This window comes from Neofelis nebulosa, chromosome 1 (genome assembly GCF_028018385.1).
Source record: "Neofelis nebulosa isolate mNeoNeb1 chromosome 1, mNeoNeb1.pri, whole genome shotgun sequence".
NCBI classification, from domain to species: domain Eukaryota; kingdom Metazoa; phylum Chordata; class Mammalia; order Carnivora; family Felidae; genus Neofelis; species Neofelis nebulosa.
The window spans coordinates 148,150,257-148,171,190 of NC_080782.1; the positions used below are offsets into that span (position 1 = coordinate 148,150,257).

Below are 20,934 nucleotides of genomic sequence, written 5' to 3' on the forward strand. Positions count from 1 at the left end.
AAATGAATATGCAGGCACAGCCTATTAGAAAAAGTTGCAAAACATATATAATTAAGACTTGTATCTAGAAATATATTTTTAAATCTTACTACTAAATAAAAAAGACAACCCATAAACAACCAAAAAAGTTGAACAATTTGAACAGCTACTCCACACCAAAGAAAATTCAGGAATGGTAAATAAGCACATAAAAAGATGCTCACCATCATTAGTCATCAGGGAAGTGCAAATTAAAAACAAAATGGGAGATCACTATATACCCACTAGAATGGCCAATAGTAAAGAGATCACTATTGTCAAGAATATGGAGTAAATGGGACTCTCAATAGATGATGGAAGGGAATAAAAAAAGTACAGCCATTTTGGAAAATGGTGGGGATAGCTTCTTGTAAAGGTAAACGTACACTTAACCATACAACCCAACAATCCTATTCCTGGGTATTTACCCAAAAATAGAAACCATACGTACACACAACGACTTGCCCTCAAATATTATAGCAGCTTTATTCACAACAGCCCAAAAGTGGAAACAATCCAAATGTCCATCAACGGGTGAATGGATAAACATTCTATGAGTATGAGCCAAAGAGTGGAATACAATTCAGCAATAAGAAGTAATAAACTAATAATACACTGAATAATTTGGATGAATTTCAAAAGTGAAATAAGCCAGTCACAAAAAATTACATGCATAGGATTCCATTTACAGCAAATTCCAGAAAAGGCAAAACTCTCGGGACAGAGTTTTCAGTTCAGTGGTTGTCATGATCCAAGGGTGATGGGAATGTTCTGTACCTGGCTGTGATACAGTTACATAATTATATACATTTGTCAAAATTCACTGAATTGTACAGTTTAAAGTGGTGAATTTTACTGTGCGTATCTAAATAAAGGTATTTTAAAATAAAAACCTCAAAACCTAAGAATGCAAATCCACAAAAAACATTTTATTTTCCTCTTATTTAACAAGAGTGCTTCAGCAGATATTTTCCTCACCAGAACACAACATATAGCTAAATAACCCTAATGAAATACTTACTCAGTACCAACAACAGGAGAAATAAAAGTAACATATTCTAAACATTTGAAATCATTTGTATTACAAATTTTTTAAAAGATACATAGTTCTCAATTCCGTACCAACATCTATCTTCCTAACCCCACCCTGTCTTGTATTTTTTTAATATAACCACTGAATTGGAAAAATCAATAAATAACTGAAAAAAAAAACTAATTTGAGACCATCTTTTTAACAAAAGGGTTCTAATGATACAGAAAGGAAATAACAGATGGCTGAGTTATGGCATATAACTCGGTAAATGATCAGTTAGTTTTAAAACATCCCAACATGGTAACAACGAGAAATGTTTGGCAAGCAAGAAAGACTAAAAAATTTACTCAAGGTGTTTCAAGTTTACCAGATTCAATTTATATCAAGAACAAAGACCATGATGAGTAACTGAAAAGTAGAACTGTTCTATAATTTTGCTTAAATCTGCAACATTAGATGTGCTAGGGATCAACTTGTGGATACCCTACCTTTCCTGAGGGTGGAGGAGAAGGGCTGGCACAAGGACTCGGGTAACTACTGCTGTCTGTAGATTTCACAGAAGATTGATCTGATCGGTCATCAGTGCTTCGTTTAGGATGTAAAATTCCTCTATCTTTGTACTTCTGAGGTGGGTGTAGTGCTGGAGATGGAGATTTCATCAATACTCTTGAGTGAGAAGGAGGAAGCAAAGATCAGTTACATACAAGCTCGTGATTGAAAGCAGATGCCATTTCAAACCAAAGTTTCAGGGGTTTTATGATTTACGGAATAGTATTTAAAAAGGGAATTTCATTCTTCTCTTACATTTTTTTTTAATTTTTATTTTTGAGAGACAGAAAGACAGCACAAGTGGGGTAGGGGCAGAGAGAGACACACACACAGAATCCAAAGTAGGTTCCAGGCTCAGAGCTGTCAGCACAGAGCCTGACACGGGGCACGAACTCGCAAACCATAAGATCATGACCTGAGCCAAAGTCAGACGCTTAACTGACTGAGCCACCCAGGTGCCCCCTCATACATTTAGAAGTTTAATACCATCAGGGACATTAAGGGACACTTACAAAAAGAGGTAAAAATATATTTATTAGCGATCTACAGAAGTCCTTAACTTAATGTTAACAAATACTCAAAGTATGATTTCCCTTACAAAATTCCTACCCTCTTGTATGATGGTTTAGGAAAAGAGGTCTTTAACATTCCTGGCAGTCAGGAATTTTATAATTTTTCTAAAAGTGTATGTTTTTGTGGAATAACCAGACATAAAAAAGAAAAGATATTATTGAGTATGTCCTAAAGTCATTCACTAGTAAAGTTCACAGCACCACCTATAAATTATACTTGTCAAAATACTGGATTTAATCAAGCCGTGAGAGCTAACTGCCAGTTTACACAAAATATATATGGTATGGCAACAAATAATGCCAAGAAGAAACAGACAAATCCAGAATGTGGTACACCTCACAGTATCACCACCCTACTTTCTTCAAAAAAGTCAAGAGGACCTGCTCTGGATCACGAGAGACTCAAGACACATGACGCCCTGAGAAATGCATGAGCCATTTTACTGGGACTGATCAATGGAATTCGATTATGTAGGAAAAATTCCTCTATTTTTAAGAGATGCATATTTAAATATGGAAGGGTAAGATGACATGATATGTGGGATTTATTTTAAAATATCTAAACCAGAAGCATTTGGGTGGCTCAGTCAGTGACTTTGGCTCAGGTCATAATCTCACAGCTCGTGAGTTCGAGCCCCACCTTGGGCTCTGTGCTGACAGCTCAGAGCCTGGAGCCTACTTAGGATTCTGTGTCTCCGTCTCTCTCTGCCCCTCCCCTGCTCCTGCTCTGGCTCTCTCTCTCAAAATAAAAATTAAAAAATTTACAAAACTTTTTTAAAAAAATAAATAAAATATATAAACAAAGCAGGAGAGAACAAAGAAAATTTGGTTAGATACGGATATGGAGTTCATTACGGTATATCATTTAGTTTGCTGTGTTAAATAATATTTATAATAAGCGTTTAAAACAAAAAACGATGTGTTCAATAATTCATAAGCTTCCAGAGAGTCTTGTAATTAATAATTACTCTTCCTTCAAGACAAGTTAAAATAGCTTATCCCCACAATTCGCCCCTGCTTCAATCAGTATCTTTAATCCAGGATTATTTCTTTCACAAATGAAATAAAATAGCTAAAGCCTAAAAGTATTAACAAAAGAATATATAAGGAATGCACATCTGAATCATCAACAACTTAAGAAGCATAAAAAACAACGTTTCAGGGGTTTTTTCCTTCATGAATTGATGTCCAATGCATTATCTAAATTCAACCCCTAAAATCCCATCGTTCCTACCCTAGAACCTCAGAGACCTGAAAATTAGGCAAAAGAACTTAACGACGGTAAAACCGGGACTGAAACTCACAAACCATTAAGATCATGACCTGAGCCGGAACTGAGTTGGATGCTTAACCAAATGAGCAACTGAGGCACCCTAAAATGTTTTTATTTAAAGAAATTATGAGGGCGCCTGGGTGGCTCAGTTGGTTGAGCGTCCGATTCTTGGTTTTGGCTCAGGTCATGATCTCACAGTTTGTGGGTTCAAGCCCCACATCGGGCTCATGCTGTCAGAAAGAAGCCTGCTTGGGATTCTCTCTCCCTCTCTTTCTCCCCCTCCCCTACTTGTGCTCTCTCTTTCTCAAAACAAATAAACTTAAAAAAAGTTTTTAATTAAAAAAAAATTATGTGGGGCACGTGGGTGGCTCAGTCGGTTAAGCGGCCGACTTTGGCTCAGGTCATGATCTCGCGGACCGTGAGTTCGAGCCCCGCATCGGGCTCTGTGCTGACAGCTCAGAGCCTGGAGCCTGTTTCAGATTCTGTGTCTCCCTCTCTCTGACCCTCCCCCGTTCATGCTTTGTCTCTCTCTGTCTCAAAAATAAATAAACGTTAAAAAAAAAAAATTTTTTTTTAAATTATGTACCATATATCTTGCCAATGTACAGTGAAAACATGAACTACAGATACTTTTTCTCTAAGAAGTAATCTCAAAGACTGTAATTTCTCCTTTCAAGTATAAATTTTCCTAAGAGTCCTCATTCTTTTCCCCACCAAATATATCAACTTCAAGGCATTATCTATCAATAACACCAAAAGCCTGAAAGTAGATGAAGTTCTGTATTTCTCTGTTCAACAGGTAAGAATGAAGAGTGCCAGACTACAACTTGTAAGGAAATGAAAATGGTATCACAGGTGAAAAACTGAATTTATAAGACAAACAATATCTGAATTGTAACTAATATTACACTTTATAATTTTAATTGTATTAAATTTCTTTTACTAAATAAGCATGTATTACTTTTATTGAGAAACAAGTAGCCTTTCTCCTAAAAAATGTGTGTGCATGTGTGTATGTATGAATATATAGGCACACACGTATATACATCTGTATGTATACACACAGACCCATACATACACAACACACAGAGTCTCTACGAACCTAACATTTTTATAGATGGGCCTAGGAATAACACTACCACCTAGCAATGTCTATGGAAATCTATTCCCATATTCTAAACCATTTTTCGAGTAAGCTTTTAGATCGATATTTCCGAAAAGTGGGCAGTGTCTAAGAAGAAAATGTGCTTTTCACTCTTCTATCGCTCAGGAGGGCCTACATCAGAGAGAAACATTCAGGAATGCACATGATGAAAAGGTTTTCTTGGCAAACGACTGAATTATTCCTCAAATGCAGTATGTGAAGAACTTGGAAACCAGTACGAATTACTTCTCTGTAATTCAAGTCTGACCTAATGAAGCCTTATGCCTCATTCAAATGTGCAAATCTGACCAAAAGAAAGTACTAACAGCCCCATTCGATCCTTACAAAACAGTAAACATCATGTATCTTTTATGTTTCCACTGTTCTATTTTTCTTTTTAACAATGAAATATTCTTACTACACAGACTTTCTACCAGTACTGCCGAAACTAGCATCACAGGCAAGAATGTCGTGTTCATTATCAATTCTAACAGGGTAAAAAAAATTTTAAACTGATATAAAGAAATTCTGATTCTTATAAAATATAAATTTGATTCTAACAAATGGGTTTTTTTTTACACAACAAATATTTCTGAATCATGGCCAATGATTCATTATTACCACTATTATATCATCATAATACGTTTTTTGATAAATAATTCAATATAAGAACTCTCTTATTAATAATCATATAGTAAATAAAAATACCATGTATAATTGCTAAATGTTAGAAAGAAAAGAAGAACCTGGCTAAACTGTAATAGATTTTGCCACTAGAGTAAATTTGTTTACTTCTGTATCATATGTCTCTGCTGGATAAAATAAAAACTCTTTGAAGGAAGAGCTCTTGTCTGTTTGGTACACTGCTATCTCTCTTACACCAAGAACAACACACATTCAATGTGTCACTGAGAAAGTGAATGAATAATTGATCTTCTGTAGGAATACTAGTCAGCACTACTGATACCCAGGTAAGACTTGTGAAGAGGCTGTTCTTTTAAATGGCCATAACCCATACCTCTTGCTATAAGACATATGCGAAAGATGTTGCTTGCCATGTATCAACTAAAATACAGAATTTTAATATACTGCTATCTTTTTAACAGACCCTAAATCTGTGAAGTCTTGAAATTAAACATTTTTAGTCTTTCCCCCAAAAAAATTTCCTTATTAAATGACTCACAGATACCAGTAGCTTAAAATCCCTCATATTATCTTACTACTTACAAGAACTATGTTTTAAAAGTAAAACACTCTTCGCATTTTATTGTAACCTTTTACGTACACTCTAAGCAATTTTTAAATATTATTAAAACATCTGATTCTATGAGAAATAACTCATTTTCCTGGAGAAAATGTCCCCGTTTTGATAAAATGTTATAAATGTACCTTTCTGCAGTAGCAGACTCATCAGAAAATTCAGTATCTGCGGAAGTTTTCCTGCTATTATTGGACCTCCAAGATGATGCCAAAGGAAGTTCTTCTGAAGACATAGGCCTTGGCCTCTGGCCTATCCCAGATGGCTGCTGTAAACCTGCACACTGTTCCTCAGTGCTTAAAACAGCTATAATTGCTCTTATGGTAGCTTCATCAACTTGAGACCAAGGTTTGGATGGAGCTCTCATTCGGCGTAAAAATAAGCTGTGCCACTTCTGTCTGAGCTGCAGCAATAAACTGGCTGCCTGTAATGAAAGTTCAAACAGGTACAAGCAAAATGTATACCCTACTTGCGAGACACCCATTTACTAGTTAAAGTCTGCAACTGTTTCCAAAGAACACTCTGCAACTTGTAAGGAGTTAATGTATTCTAAGGTATTACATTTTATGTAATTTACTATTAATTTCATTCTTTCTGTTGCCCGAATGAGATAAAAATTCTTATTTACCATATTGGAGGCACTAGAGACACAAAATCAAATGAAACAGTCCGATGGAAGAGACAGTAAACAATGTGTGGCAGAGTGTGATTAAAACTGGAAATGGTAACAGCACAGTAAATGAAGAAAAATACATTTAGTTCCATTCGTGCTTTAGTGCCTACAGAACATCCAAATGATGATGCCCAGAAGGCAGCTAGATTCACAGAAAGGTTCACAGAAAGGCCTAAGCTAAAAATATAGACAGACTTGGGAGTCATCAGTGCGTAAGTGGTTACTGAATCTACACAGAGAGGTAAGGTCCCTGGAGATTGCACAGAGACATGAAAAGAGCAGAGAGGGGCGCCTGGGTGGCTCAGTCGGTTAAGCGTCCGACTTCGGCTCAGGTCACAATCTCACGTTCCGTGAGTTTGAGCCCCGCGTCGGGATCTGGGCTGATGGCTCAGATCCTGAAGCCTGCTTCCGGTTCTGTGTCTCCCTCTCTCTCTGCCCCTCCCCTGTTCATGCTCTGTCTCTCTCTGTCTCAAAATAAATAAATGTTAAAAAAAAATTTTAAAAAAAAAAAAAAAAGAAAAGAGCAGAGAAAGGCCCGGAGTAGTGGAGAACATCTAACATTTAAAGCACAGACACATAGAGAAGAGTCAGTGAAAGAACCTAAGAAGGAATGACCTTTGAAGAAAGAAGAAGAATCAGGAAAGATTCATGTCACGGTTAACTTGTGGCAAAGAAGTTGGGACAGGGGTGAGGAGGAAAAATGGGGAAGGGCAGAATTATGAAAGGAAGGGTATGGACAATAAATAGTGCCCAACAGGAGAGAAAGAATGAATTCAAGGATGGCAGGCTGGCTTGGACAATGTGGGGCACGTGCTGACCTTGGCAAGTACAGTTTCAGTGAAGGGAATGGCTGGTGAAAAGGGAAGTGAGACAACTGTCGGCTGAAGTGATGAATGAACAGACAGTAAAAAAGTTAAACCTAGCCAGCTGTCGATTACTGACAGCTCAGCCGACCACATCCCCCCAAAAAAGGATATAGAATGATCTTTTAATACTAACAGTTGACAATTAGAAGTGGTTCAATGATGTAACAATCACACTGCTTCAACTTTTTCTTTGTTGTAGTTTTCAAATTGTCAATTTTTAGCTATTTAACAGATTTTAAAAGCAAAATAATCATGCTGTATCTAGTCTCAGAGTTCAAGTCTAAATGTTTATGTGAAAAATTATTGCAGCAAACTTTCAACATGGCAAAGCAACTTTAAACTCTAATTTAGCCAAATGAAATATAATCTGAAATTATATTACAACATTTCCCTTGTCTTTAAACTGTTTGGTGTAACAGAATATTGATTTAGTGGATTTCACCACTTAATGCACATTCTCCTCCTTTTCTTCCCCCAGTAATATTATTGACCAAAAATGTGCATTTCTGGGGCACCTGGGTGGCTCAGTTGGTTAAGCATCGGACTTCAGCTCAGGTCATGATCTCACAGTTTGTGAGTTTGAGCCCCGTGTCAGGCTCTGTGCTGACAGCTCAGAGCCTGGAGCCTGCTTCAGATTCTGCCACACCAAGGCTTTTCAAATCCTCTATTAAAATAAACCCCATGGGGTATGTCAGAGAATGCATGAGGGCCCTGTGAAAACTGAAAAACAAACTATATTCTCAAGTACTAAGGGCTCAATAGTAAAGATATAATTTTCATCATGTTGTATGTCAATTCGTACTACCAGAATGAAAGAAACTTACCACACTACTGAAAAGCAACTTACCTCAGGCTCTAGTTTGAAATTGAGCCACTCATCAAGTTTCAAAGCTGCCAAATTAGCAGTGGTTCTGTCCTCCATTTCACTATCACTACTGTCATTAGGAACACCATCCGCTGTTCAAACACATATTGAAAGGCAAAAATTTCACTCTTACCACCATATAGCAAAAGAAGTAAGTAAACACAGATACTGTGTATTTACACAAATGCTCCATACTAAGAGTTTGGGTGTGGAGCTCTTCAAAGCCAGCAGTTCACAAATTAAGTCTCAATACTTACAAAAGGGGGGGGGGGGGGGAAGCAAGACATAATCTCTATAATCTCTAATCAAAATGCAACAAAATAAAAAAGACTATAACTTAAAAATCAAAACAAAGAGCACCTGGGTGGCTCAGTCTGTTAAGCATCCAACTCGTGATTTCAGCTCAGGTCATGATTTCATGGTTCATGAGTTCGAGTTCTGCACTGACAGTGCAGAGCCTGTTTAGGATTCTCTCTCTAACTCTACCTCTCTCTCTCTCTCTCTCTCTCTCCCTCCCTCCTTCTCAAAATAAATAAATAAACTTTAAAAAAAAATCAAAACAAAATCTTTAAATAATAACTGAATAAAGATGAAAACTAAGAATATAATTTAAAAAGGGAAGAAAACAAGAAATGCTCATGTAAATTCATAGGTTTCAATTTAAAAGAAGAAAAGGAGAAACCACACCCATAAATACATCTTAGAAAAACAGTATAAACCCCAAAGGAAAAAAAAAAAAATGAAGAAAACAGTGAGGGAAAAAAACTGATATATTAGATAAAACAAAATGGCAGTAGTCAAAACTATAATCCAGTTCCTTGAAAAGATGAGGCACCCCTCTGGTAAGTTTAATAAAGGGAGAAGGAAGCTCAAATCCATATACAAAATCAGAGCTGAGAATAAGATTATAAAAATTAATACAAACTGTTTTAATCTAAGAAGATCCAGTATCCATAAAAAATAATAAATTTGAAACATTCAAAGAAATCTATTCTTTTGTAAGAAACAAACTGAAAACAAAAAGAAATTACCAAAACAAAGAACAAGAGGTAGGAAAGCCCAGACTATTTCAGGAAGAAACCAAAGGTGTCCTGAAAGAACACCAAACACAGAAATCCAGTTCATCAAGTCTCTGAAACTTTGAAGAAAACAAACAATGGCCAATTCCTTGCATGAGACAAGTCTGAACTAATCCTAAAACCTGATATAAATAAATAAACAAACAAACATTTCTGAATATTCCCAACACACATACCTCACTAATGAGCAATTTTAAATAAAACGCTAGCAAAATATGAGCAATGCAGTAAGTCCTCCTTAGTCCAAGGAAGGTTTATTCTTATGATAAATATGATAGTCCATAAGAAAATATATACAGTACAACAGCAGGCTAAATAAATTTTGATATGAACAAATGCCCACAAGCTATTTAATAAATTTCAAAATGTGTTTTAAAACTTCAAAAAAAGAGGGGCGCCTGGGTGGCTCAGTTGGCTAAGCGTCCGACTTCAGCTCAGGTCATGATCTTGTGGTCCGTGAGTTTGTGCCCCGCGTCGGGCTCTGTGCTGACCGCTCAGAGCCTGGAGCCTGTTTCGGATTCTGTGTCTCCCTCTTTCTCTGACCCTCCCCGGCTCATGCTCTGTCTCTCTCTGTCTCAAAAATAAATAAACGTTAAAAAAAAAATTTTTTTTTTAATAAAAAAAATTTAAAAAAATAAAACTTCAAAAAAAGAACAATTCTGGAGCAACTGGATGGCTCAGTCAGTGAAGCATCCGACTCTTGATTTTGGCTCAGGTCATCATCTCTCAGTTCATGAGATCAACCCCGTGTCAGGCTCTGCACTGAGAGGACAGAGCCTGCTTGGGATTCTCTCTCTCCCTGTCCTTTCCCTCTCTCTCCCCTCCCCTACTCACATGCGCTCCCTCTCAAAATATGTAAGTATTTTTAAAAATTTAAATTTCAAAAGAATTCTTTTTTATTTATTTATTTTTATTTGAGAGAGAGAGAAAGAGAGAGAGGGAGAACATGCGCAAGTTGGGGAGAGGGTCAGAGGAAGAGAGAGAGAATCTTAAGCAGACTCCATGCTCAACACAGAGCCTGACACGGGGCTCGATCCCATAACCCTGAGATCCTGACCTGAGCCGAAACCAAGAGTCAGACACTCCACCAACTGAGCCACCCAGGTGCCCCTTCTACCTTATTTTAATACAAGTACTTTCATTAAAACAAAAATTACTGTCATCATCAATATCACTTTAGAATTTAAACCTTTAAAATGTAACAAGAAAAAGCAGGCCATTAACATGGTTTTCCCAAGTCATGAAAAAGAAATAAAAGGAATAAATTTTTATAACAAATTAAAAATTACCACTTAAAGGTACTCTAAGTTAATAGAAAGTCAAAAGGATTAGTAAGAGCTTAGTAAAGCAAGAGCAAATACAATATACTCTCCTGGGGGCACCTGTGTGACTCAGTCAGTTAAGTGTCCAACTTCGGCTCAGGTCATGATCTCACAGTTCAAGCCCCATGTTGGGGCTCTGTGCTGACAGCCCAGAGCCTGAAGCCTGCTTCAAATTCTGTGTCTCCCTCTCTCTGCCCCTCCCCCTCTCTCACTCTGTCTCTCAAAAATAAATAAACATTAAAAAATAAATTTTAAATATACTCCCCCGTTACATAGTATTCCTTACTAGAAGATCAGCAGGAAAATGACACAAAGAGTAACTCAAGAACAACAACAAAATCTTAAGAATCATCATAAGAATATATCCAACCTTTATAAAACTTACCAAAGAAAAGATATTGCTAAATTTAATAAAAGGTGAATAGAAGAATATACTATATTCCTAGAAGTAAACTCTTAATTAAAATCACAAAAGAACTATTGGTTACAGAAAAGATTACAAGAAGATGACTACTGAATATTCATCATTAAAAATAGGAAACATTATAAAAAGTAGCTTATAACAGAAAGGCAGAGTTACAGGGAGATCCTTTGCTACCAGACATAAGAACTTACTGAAAAACAAAATTACTAAACAAGATGGCACAACATAAAGGCAAAAATTTAAAGGAACAAAATATATAGAAAGTTTAAAAATGCCAAATGTAAGATGTAATAATGACAAAGATGCCAGGGGCACTTGGCTGTCTCACTTAAAAGACAGGTAACTCTTGGTCTCAGGGTTATGAGTTCAAGCCCCACACTGGATGTAGTGATTACTTAAATAAATATTTAAAAAAAAATAAAGATGGCAAATGTAATATACAACAATATGCAAGCTTTCAAAAAGAAGATAAAGATTATTTAATAAATGGTACATATGAAGGGAAAGCTGAAAAATATAATAACTGAAATGAAAAATAAATTAAAGGGAATCAACATCAAGTTAGATGATGCAGAACGGATCAGCGATCTGGAAGGCAGGGTAGTAGAAATCACCCAAGCTGAACAGCAAAAACTGAAAAGAATTTCTAAAAATTAGGATAGATTAAAGGGACCTCAAGGAGAGTGTCAAGCATACTAACATTTGCATTATATGAGTCTCAGAAAAGACAGCAGGGAAGTGCAGAAACTTTATTTGAAGAAACAACAGATGAAAACTTCCCTAAACTGGAGAAGGAAACAACATTCAGGTCCAGGAAGCACAAAGAGCTCCAAACAAGATAAACCCAAAGAGGTTCACCAAACATATAATTAAAAGCCCAAAAAGTACAGATAAAGAGAAAAGAATACCTCAAAGGCAGCAAGAGAAAAAAAAAAAATGAGTTACACACAATGGAAACTCCATAAGGTTATCCAGCTGATTTTTCAGCAGAAACTTTGGAGACCAGAGGAATGGGCATGATATAGACAAAGTACTGAAAAGAAGAAACTTACAACCAAGAATACTCTACCCAGCAAAATTATCTTTCAGAACTGAAGGAAAGACAAAGTTGCCCAGACAAACAAAAGCTTAAGGAGTTAATGACCACTAAACTGGCCTTACAAGAAATGTTATAGGGATTTATTTAAGCAGAAAAGGAAAGGCTGTGATTAAAAGTAAAAGAATTATGAAAGAAAACAATCTCACTGCTGAAAGCAAAAATACAGTAAAGGTAGTAGGTCAACAACTTATAAAGCCAGTATGAAGGTTAAAGAGAAGAATAGTAAAACCTACCTACCCTAATTACTTAGAAGATGTACAAAATAAAAAGATATAAAATACAGTGTCAAAAAATAAAATGTAAGGTGAGGGAATAAAAATATATTGCTTTTAGAATGTGTTCAAACTTAACCACCAATTTAAAATGCACTGCTGTATACACAGGTTGTTATAGATGAACCTCATGGTAGCCACAACAAAAAACCTATAATAGATACATAAAAAATAAACAGAACAGAATCCAAATATAACACTAAAGAAAGTCATCAAATCACAAGGGAAGGGAATAAAAGATGAAAGGAACAGAGAAGAACTACAAAAACAACCAGAAAATGATTAACAACTAACATACCTATCGATAATTACTTTAAACGTAAAAGAACTAAATGCTCCAAAGACAGAGGGTGGCCGAATGGATAAAAAACAAGATCCATTAAATATGCTGCCTGTAAGTGACTCACTTCAGACCTAAAGAAAGAGAAGGCCTCAAAGTGAAGGGATGGAAAAAGATATTCCATGCAAATAGAAACTGAAAAGAAAGCTAAAATACCAATAATCGTATCAGGCAAAACAGACTTCAAGACAAAGATTTGAAGAAGAGACAAAGAAGAGCCTTATAAAGGGGTTAATCAAATAAGAGAATATAACAATTGTAAATATCTAAGCAACCAACACAAAAGCATCGAAACATAGAAAGCAAGTATTACAAGATGTAAAAGGAGAAATTAACAGTCACACACGATAATGGTAGCGGAACACAGCATCCACTTCCAGCAATAGCAAATCATCCAGGCAGAAAACCAATAAGGAAACACTGGTCTCAACACATTAGACTAGGTGGACTTAACAGATATATTCAGAATATTCCATCCAAACACAGCAGAACACACATTCTTTTCAAGTGTACATGAAACATTTTCCAGGATAGGTCGCATGTTAGGCCACAAACCAAGTTTCAATATTTTTAGGAAGACTTATATCATATCAAACATCCTTTCTGACCACAATGGTACAAAACTAGAAATCAATTACAAGAATAAACTGGAAAAAACACAAACACGTAAAGCCTAAGCAAAAGGCTACCAAACAAACAATGGGCCAATGAAGAAATCAAAAAAGAAAGGAAAAAAAATACCTGAAGACAAATGAAAACAGAAACACAATGCTCTAAAATCTACAGGATGAAGCAAAAGCAGTTCGAAGAGGCAAGTTTACGGAAATATAGGCGCCTAAGTCAAGAAGCAGCAAACATCTCAATCTAACCTTGTACCTAAAGGAACTAGAAAAAGAACGAAGCCCAAAGTTAGTGGAAGGAAAGAAATGATGCAGATCAGAGCAAAAATAAAAGAAATAAGAGACTAAAACACAATAGAAAAGATCACTGAAACTAAGAGCTAGTTCTTTCATGAATTGTTTTTAATGTTTTTTTTTTAATGTTTATTTTTGAGAGAGAGAGACAGAGACAGAGTGTGAGTAGGGTAGGGGCAGAGAGAGAGGGAGACGCAGAATCTGAAGCAGGCTCCAGGCTCTGAGCTGTCAGCACAGAGCCTGATGCGGGGTTCGAACTCACGGACCGCAAGACGTCAGCTGAAGTCGTATGCTTAACCACCTACGCCATCCAGGCGCCCCTATGTTTATTTATTTTTGAGAGAGAGAGAGTGAGAGAGCGCAAGTAGGGGAAGGGCAGAGAGAGGAGGACAGAGGATCTGAAGGGGGCTCTGCACTGACAGGCTGAGAGCAGCGAGCCTGATGTGGGGCTCGAACTCACAAATCACGAGATCATGACCTGAGCCAAAGTAAGATGCTTAACCAACTGAGCCACCCAGAGGCCCCCTGCTCCCGCCAGAACATTTTAAACGCATTACGCCACTTTTAAGTGATAGTATATTTTGCAGCCATTAATATAAAAGATTTTTTAAAACTTATATTCTGCATAATGAAAATAACAATGTAAAATAGCTGAAGAAATATGTAAATATATTAAACATAATTTTAAAATAATATTAAAAAGTGTTTGCATAAGGGAAATGAGATCATGGGTCACTATTAATATTATTTCCTTAAACAATTACCTTTATTTATGTTAAACTGTTATTTAACTTCAAGTGGGAGAGAAAAGTAAACCTATCAAGATTAATCAAAAATGCACAAATCAATACCAAGTTACCTTTAGAAAAATCAATTTTAAGAACTGAGGTATACTTCAGTAGTTTCTAATTAGTCTTACCATATCAAAAGGGAGCTACTACTACATAAATTTTGGTAATTTCAAAATTTATTTGGTCCAGTGAAAAAAATTTCATTGCAGATAGATTTTCATTTCCCTCATAATCCATTTACCTCGAAATGATGAAGGTTCTTGAAGAGCGTTACTTGCCAATCTAGCTGGTCCACAGAATACCAATATAGTGACAGGTGTCACTGCTGAACAACATCGAATATTAGCTATTCTATGGGCCCTGGTCATTTCATCATAAATAAGCCAATCTGTAGGTAGTGCCTGAATCGCTGCAGCCTGACCATTGGCTGGAGGAATCTATTAGAAAAATGGATTGAAGAATTGTTAACTGTATGTCACCTAGTTTACCGGCAATACTTTTAAAATGTAAAAAGTCCCTCAATGAAACAGATGAGGTGTATTAATACTCAAGCAAAAACGAAAGCACGTCCTTGTTCATACAGCTAGTAGTCCTCATTAGCTAACACACTACCTCTTCCAACTCTAAGATTCCATCAAAAATTTGTTCCAATGTTGAATTAGACATAGGTAACTAATTTCTTAAAGCAGGCTGGTATTTGGAGCATTTTTGGTTGATCTTCAACTATGTAAATTAGATCAGTTTGACTTCAAGGCCTAAGACAGCATTAAAAATGTTTTACCTTTTTATACTGAGGCTGACTGAGAACTGAAGTGGGATGAAACCGAACTTTTTTCTCCTTTGGCCCTGTCAGTACTACATTCTCTCTGTCCACATGGACTACATTAGGATACATGCCTGCCACCAATGCAGCTTTAACGACAGCCCAGTTCTCGGAATTTGTGTTAACATCTCGAATGTCACCACCGCCTCGTGCTCTAACAAAACCTAGAAGGAGGAAAAAACCACACCAACTTTTTCTATTGTGCAAAATATACTTTTAAACATATGCATTTTTTACAAAAATTGTATAGCCCATGTAAGTTTAAGGATATTCAAATTCCACAGCAATTAATAAAATCTCCTCTGGTAAGTTTAAGATACAGATTCAATATTCTAATAAAGTTTAGGTTTGTTCACTGGGGATGTGGGACTCTTAAAAAAAAATACACACTCTTGCTATAAAGTTCTTCATAAGCTGCGATCAGAAATGTACTAAAATTTAAAAAAAGAAATGCACTAAAGTCACAGCTGAAAATTTTAAAAAATACACACTCTTGCTTTTTATAAAGTTCTTCTTAAGCTGCTGTGAGAAATATGCTAAAATTTAAAAAAAGAAATGTACTAAAGTCACAGCTGAAAATTTTAAAAAACATACACACTCTTGCTACAAAGTTCTTCATAAGCTTCTATGAGAAATGTACTAAAATTTAAAAAAAGAAATGTACTAAAGTCACAGCTGAAAATCTAAACCACTCTTCTAACTGGTATTAATAACACTGTGGTTATGACAGACAAATTCTGGAGTGAAGTAAATATATTCTTGCTTGAATTTCCAAAGCCCTTCACATTTCCCGATATTTACAACAACTCGAAATCCTTTGGCTTGCTCCTTATATTATTTTACACTTTAGCTAATCTATGAATCCAGGCTCTGGTAGTCTTTGGCTATTTTTTCAATGTAGCATGCTACTCAAAAGGAAATTTAAAGATACAATTCTAAATTGACATAGCAATACTGGCATTCTCTTTAAAAAAAAAAATTAAGTACCTTCAAGTGATTACTAGTTGTTTTATGTTCCACAAACATGAAGACCAGCATTCAGATCAACCTACTTACATTTTTTAACTTCTATTTCACAGAGCTAAATAATCGTTTATTAATAGTGATAAAACAGAGCTACATTATCTACAATGATCTTTGCCAACAAATAGACTACAAATTGCTCACTGCCTACAGTATCAAAAGGTGTTCATAGATTTCTCAGCTACAGGCCTCCACAATATCATTTTTTAAATCAACAAACTCTGAGATCACATAGGAGTCTACAACACAGTTCATAAATACAAGATCTACAACAATGTGAAAACATCATAAAAATAATGTAAAATGGCATCAGTTAACACTACAAATACTACGAGGTATAGGTAGGGTACTCTCAGTGGTCTAAATAGGTTCTCTGGGGAAAACATTACCTGATGCTCTAAGTTGACCAAGCAACTGAGTTCTCATACCAATGATTATTTCCATGGTAGCTTGCGAAAGAAAGTTCTTTTCGCAAAAGGCTCGCTCCCACCCATCACTTCGTGCTTTCTGCCATGCCTACAAAAACATAATTATATAACAAGACACATTTACCAAACTCCTTAGGCAGCAAAGTAACTGAAAACCACTACATTAACCACTCAAGGTCAATTCTCCTTCTAATTATTTGATAAAATCTAGGACTTCATTAAAAAAAACAAAACTCAGGGCGCCTGGGTGACTCAGGTCAGTTATGCGTCCGTCTTCAGTTCAGGTTGTGATTTCACAGTTCGTGGGTTCGAGCTCCACATCAGGCTCTGTGCTGATAGCTTGGAGCCTGAAGCCTGCTTCAGATTCTGTGTCTCCCTCTCTCTCTGCCTCTCCCTGCCTTGTGCTCTCTCTCTCTCTCTCAAAATTAAATAAACATTTATAAATAAACAAACAAACAAAGCTCAAAGATACAGAGAACAGATTGGTAGTTGCCAGAGGTGAGGGAGGAGAGGAAGTGAAATGGATGAAAGGAGTCAAAAGATACAAACTTCCAGTTACAAAATAAATTAAGTCCTGGGAAGGTAACTGTAGTAAAGCATGGTAACTACAGTTAATAACACTGTATTGTATATTTGAAAGTTGATAAGAGAGATTTTTTTTTGTCCACTTTTTTTTACTGAGGTATCACTGACATTTAACATTATACTCATTTCAGGTATACAAAATAGTGATCCAATATCCATATATTAATGTGAAATTATCACCACAATAAATCTAGTTAACATACCAGAGAGTATATCTTAAAAGTTATCATCACAAACAGAAAAAAATTTGTAACTATATGCAATGATAGATGTTAACTAGACTTACTGTGGAGATCATTTTGCAATGCATACAATTACAGTATCAATGTGTTTTACACCTAAAACTAATATGTCAATGACGTCTCAATTTTTTTTATTAAAATTTTAAAATTAGGGGGCGCCTGGGTGGCTCAGTCAGTTGAGCGACCGACTTCAGCTCAGGTCATCATCTCGCAGTTTGTGAGTTCGAGCCCCGCATCGGGCTCTGTGCTGACAGCTCAGAGCCTGGAGCCTGCCTCAGATTCTATGTCTCCCCCTCTCCCTACCCCTCCCCTGCTCACGCTCTATGTCTCTCAGTCTCTCAATAATAAATAGACATTAAAAAATTAAAAAATAAAATTTTAAAATTAAATATAAAAAAATAAAATCTAAGACTTTATGATCAAATGAAATTTATCATTAATTTATACTCAAATGCTACAAAAGTCACTAAGTTTATAAAATCCCAATGAGAATTATGTATCCTTTAACTTAAATGACCAGCTGTGTAAACATGTTTAACTTTTCATATGTGTTTGCTAATTTTCTTCCACTGAAGTGTGGGAGGTTTTTAACTAAGCCATTATAAACACCACTTATATTTAAAGATTCTGCCACTCAAGTCCTCCAAAAATAAGCTCTATATCAACCTCTTAATCTATCTTTGAATGGGAAGTGGGATTTCTAGAAACCATCTATATGCAGTATAGGAAAATTTCTCTTTGAAAATGACTTTTCTTGCTTTGGAATATAACTGAAAGACCAAAGCAGTAATTTATCCTTTCTGCTCTTGAAGGAGCTGGGGGAAAAGCAAAGAATACATAGGAATTCTACTCCAAATCTGCCTCTAATTATTATCTACTCAACTAATCTACTATAAGACGTGGTATCTAATAGACTCAATAGCATTGCATTATCCATTGTTCAATAATGCTCACAAAATAGCTTGCCAGTGTTTTCTTTAAACCGTATATAGTGAAAAAATCGTCTATGCCTGGGAAAGAGTCACTTCTGCATAAACAAAATGAAATTTTTTTTTAATTGTTTTTTTTTTTTTTTTAACGTTTATTTATTTTTCAGACAGAGAGAGACACAGCATGAACGGGGGAGGGGCAGAGAGAGAGGGAAACACAGAATCGGAAGCAGGCTCCAGGCTCTGAGCCATCAGCCCAGAGCCCGACGCGGGGCTCGAACCCACGGACCGCGAGATCGTGACCTGAGCCGAAGTCGGATGCTTAACCGACTGAGCCACCCAGGCGCCCCAAAATGAAATTTTTTTTAATGTTTATTTTATTTTTGACAGAGAGAGAGAGAGACACGGCACGGGCAGGGGAGGGGCAGACAGATAGGGAGACACAGGATCTGAAGCAGGCTCCAGGCTTTGAGCTGTCAGCACAGAGCCCGATGCAGGGCTCAAGTTCACGAACAGTGAGATCAACCCTGAGCCGAAGTTGGCACTTAACCAAATGAGCCACCCAGGCGTCCCAACAAAATGAAATTTTTAAAAAATGTACAGTCATAGCCCACATTCAAGAGAATTTAAGGACGCCTTTTCAAGAAATAACATAATCTTCTCCACATATCTGAAATTCTAAATTACATATCATTTCCTTTCCTCAGAATCCTATTTTCCTTATCTTTTCTTTCTTATTTATCATGTTCATCAATTTCTCACTACTGTTATCTTAAAAAGTTTTAAATGATATTTAGATTTTATTTTATAAAATTAAGTTCTTAGCATCGTGTCTTGAGCACACAAGAAAAAGACATACTCTAAAAAAAAAAATCAACACAGAGATACTAAATTCAAGATAAGTTTCTTCCTCGGTTTGTTCTACATACTTTGAATAATATACATTATCTCTTTTTTTTTTTAAGTTTACTTATTTATTGTGAGAGAGGGGGAGAGGCAGAGAGAGAATCCCAAGCAGGCTCCACACAGTGTGGAGCCCAACGTAGGCTCAAACGCACGAATCATGAGATCATGACCTGAGCCAAAATCAAGAGTCAGACACTCAATCGACTAAGTCAACCAGGCACCCCATAATATACATTGCTTCTCAACTAAAATTTGAGAGCATTCCCTGTCCAAGATATGATTAAAAGGAACTTGGATATTAAAAAATACATATAAGTAAATAAATATATACATACACATATTCCTACAGGGAGAAAACTGAGAAAATAAAAGAAAAAAAGGTAGAGAAAAACAGTGATAATTTTAACACAAGGACAGCAGGAATGTATGTTTCTGAGCTATTTATAAAATTTGACTTTATAAGGGAACCAAATTAATGGAGTCCTAGCTCTTTTTTAATTTGTTACACTTGCCCCAGAAGTGTGTTCAACCAGCAACGTGTTCAGAAATGAAATGACAACAACGACCAGTACCTGGAATGCTCTGAGAAGTGCCATGTGGTCACTGAAAGTTCCTGCAGTGAAGCGTTTCCTACAGAGCATAGCTGCGCGCTTTTGAGAGGCCTGGGTTGGCAGTACAAAAGGGTCTCGATAGGCCAGGGTGCAGGCAATTGTAAGGATGGGGTCCAGACACTTTAACACGACAGCACACAGGACCATTTTTCCAAGATGTGGTTCTACGGGCAGGTCAGCCAAATGATACCCAAGCTCAGTGAGATCTTCCCACGCGTCCATTGCATCTATTGTCTAAATAAAAGCACACAAAACAGAATCTGGCAGGACCAAAATGTTTCATGATGTTTAATCGAACCACATACTTAAAAATCATAAAGAAATAAAAATGTAAATTTTCTTTTGCCACATCTTATAGAAAACATCGTTTGCTTCAAATATTTTATATAAAAAAAGATCTACATCAACTGTTTTACTGTAATTACCATGAGAGTATTATTCAAAGTACATGCTTCTTTCAGATAATCTTTTTAAGTACAAAAATCAGACAAGATATATACCCACTTTAAATTTCAAGTAAAATCAGTAAAGTGAAAACTATGAAGACACGAACCTTAAGCATGTGTACAGCATTTCTTACAATTAAAGCAGGTGGAGGTTCAGGAGCTTTCATTAGGAAATCGGCAATAGGACAATTAACTGGGGCTAATAGCTTAGTATGTAAACAAAGTTCCTGCAAATAAGAACAGCAAATAATGTTGAAATGCTGAAATTTATGGTGATTTTGTTTTTTAAAGAAATCATGGGAAACACAGTCCCCAAACCGACTAGTAGAGCCTCTGCTTAAAATGAACAGTAGAGGGGGGGTGCCTGGGTGGCGCAGTCGGTTGAGCATCCGACTTCAGCCAGGTCACGATCTCGCGGTCCGTGAGTTCGAGCCCCGCGTCAGGCTCTG

General features: G+C 36.3%; 1 protein-coding gene across 4 annotated transcripts in view; it reads right to left on the reverse strand.

Annotated features, from left to right (window-relative positions):
- The window catches only part of YTHDC2 (YTH N6-methyladenosine RNA binding protein C2), an 83,987-nt gene that overhangs the window by 22,426 nt on the left and 40,627 nt on the right, over positions 1 to 20,934 (reverse strand). For all 4 annotated transcript variants that reach the window (XR_009264367.1, XM_058738788.1, XM_058738777.1 and 1 more), the window contains 8 exons: positions 20,593 to 20,712; positions 20,001 to 20,273; positions 16,728 to 16,854; positions 15,274 to 15,479; positions 14,734 to 14,929; positions 8,234 to 8,343; positions 5,979 to 6,271; positions 1,540 to 1,717 (listed from right to left, as the gene is read on the reverse strand). Coding sequence is in view for 3 of the 4 variants with exons in the window: in XM_058738788.1 (XP_058594771.1) it covers positions 1,540 to 1,717; positions 5,979 to 6,271; positions 8,234 to 8,343; positions 14,734 to 14,929; positions 15,274 to 15,479; positions 16,728 to 16,854; positions 20,001 to 20,273; positions 20,593 to 20,712 (1,503 nt within the window). In the remaining variant the exon portion in view is untranslated. The remainder of the gene's footprint in view (positions 1 to 1,539; positions 1,718 to 5,978; positions 6,272 to 8,233; positions 8,344 to 14,733; positions 14,930 to 15,273; positions 15,480 to 16,727; positions 16,855 to 20,000; positions 20,274 to 20,592; positions 20,713 to 20,934) is intronic.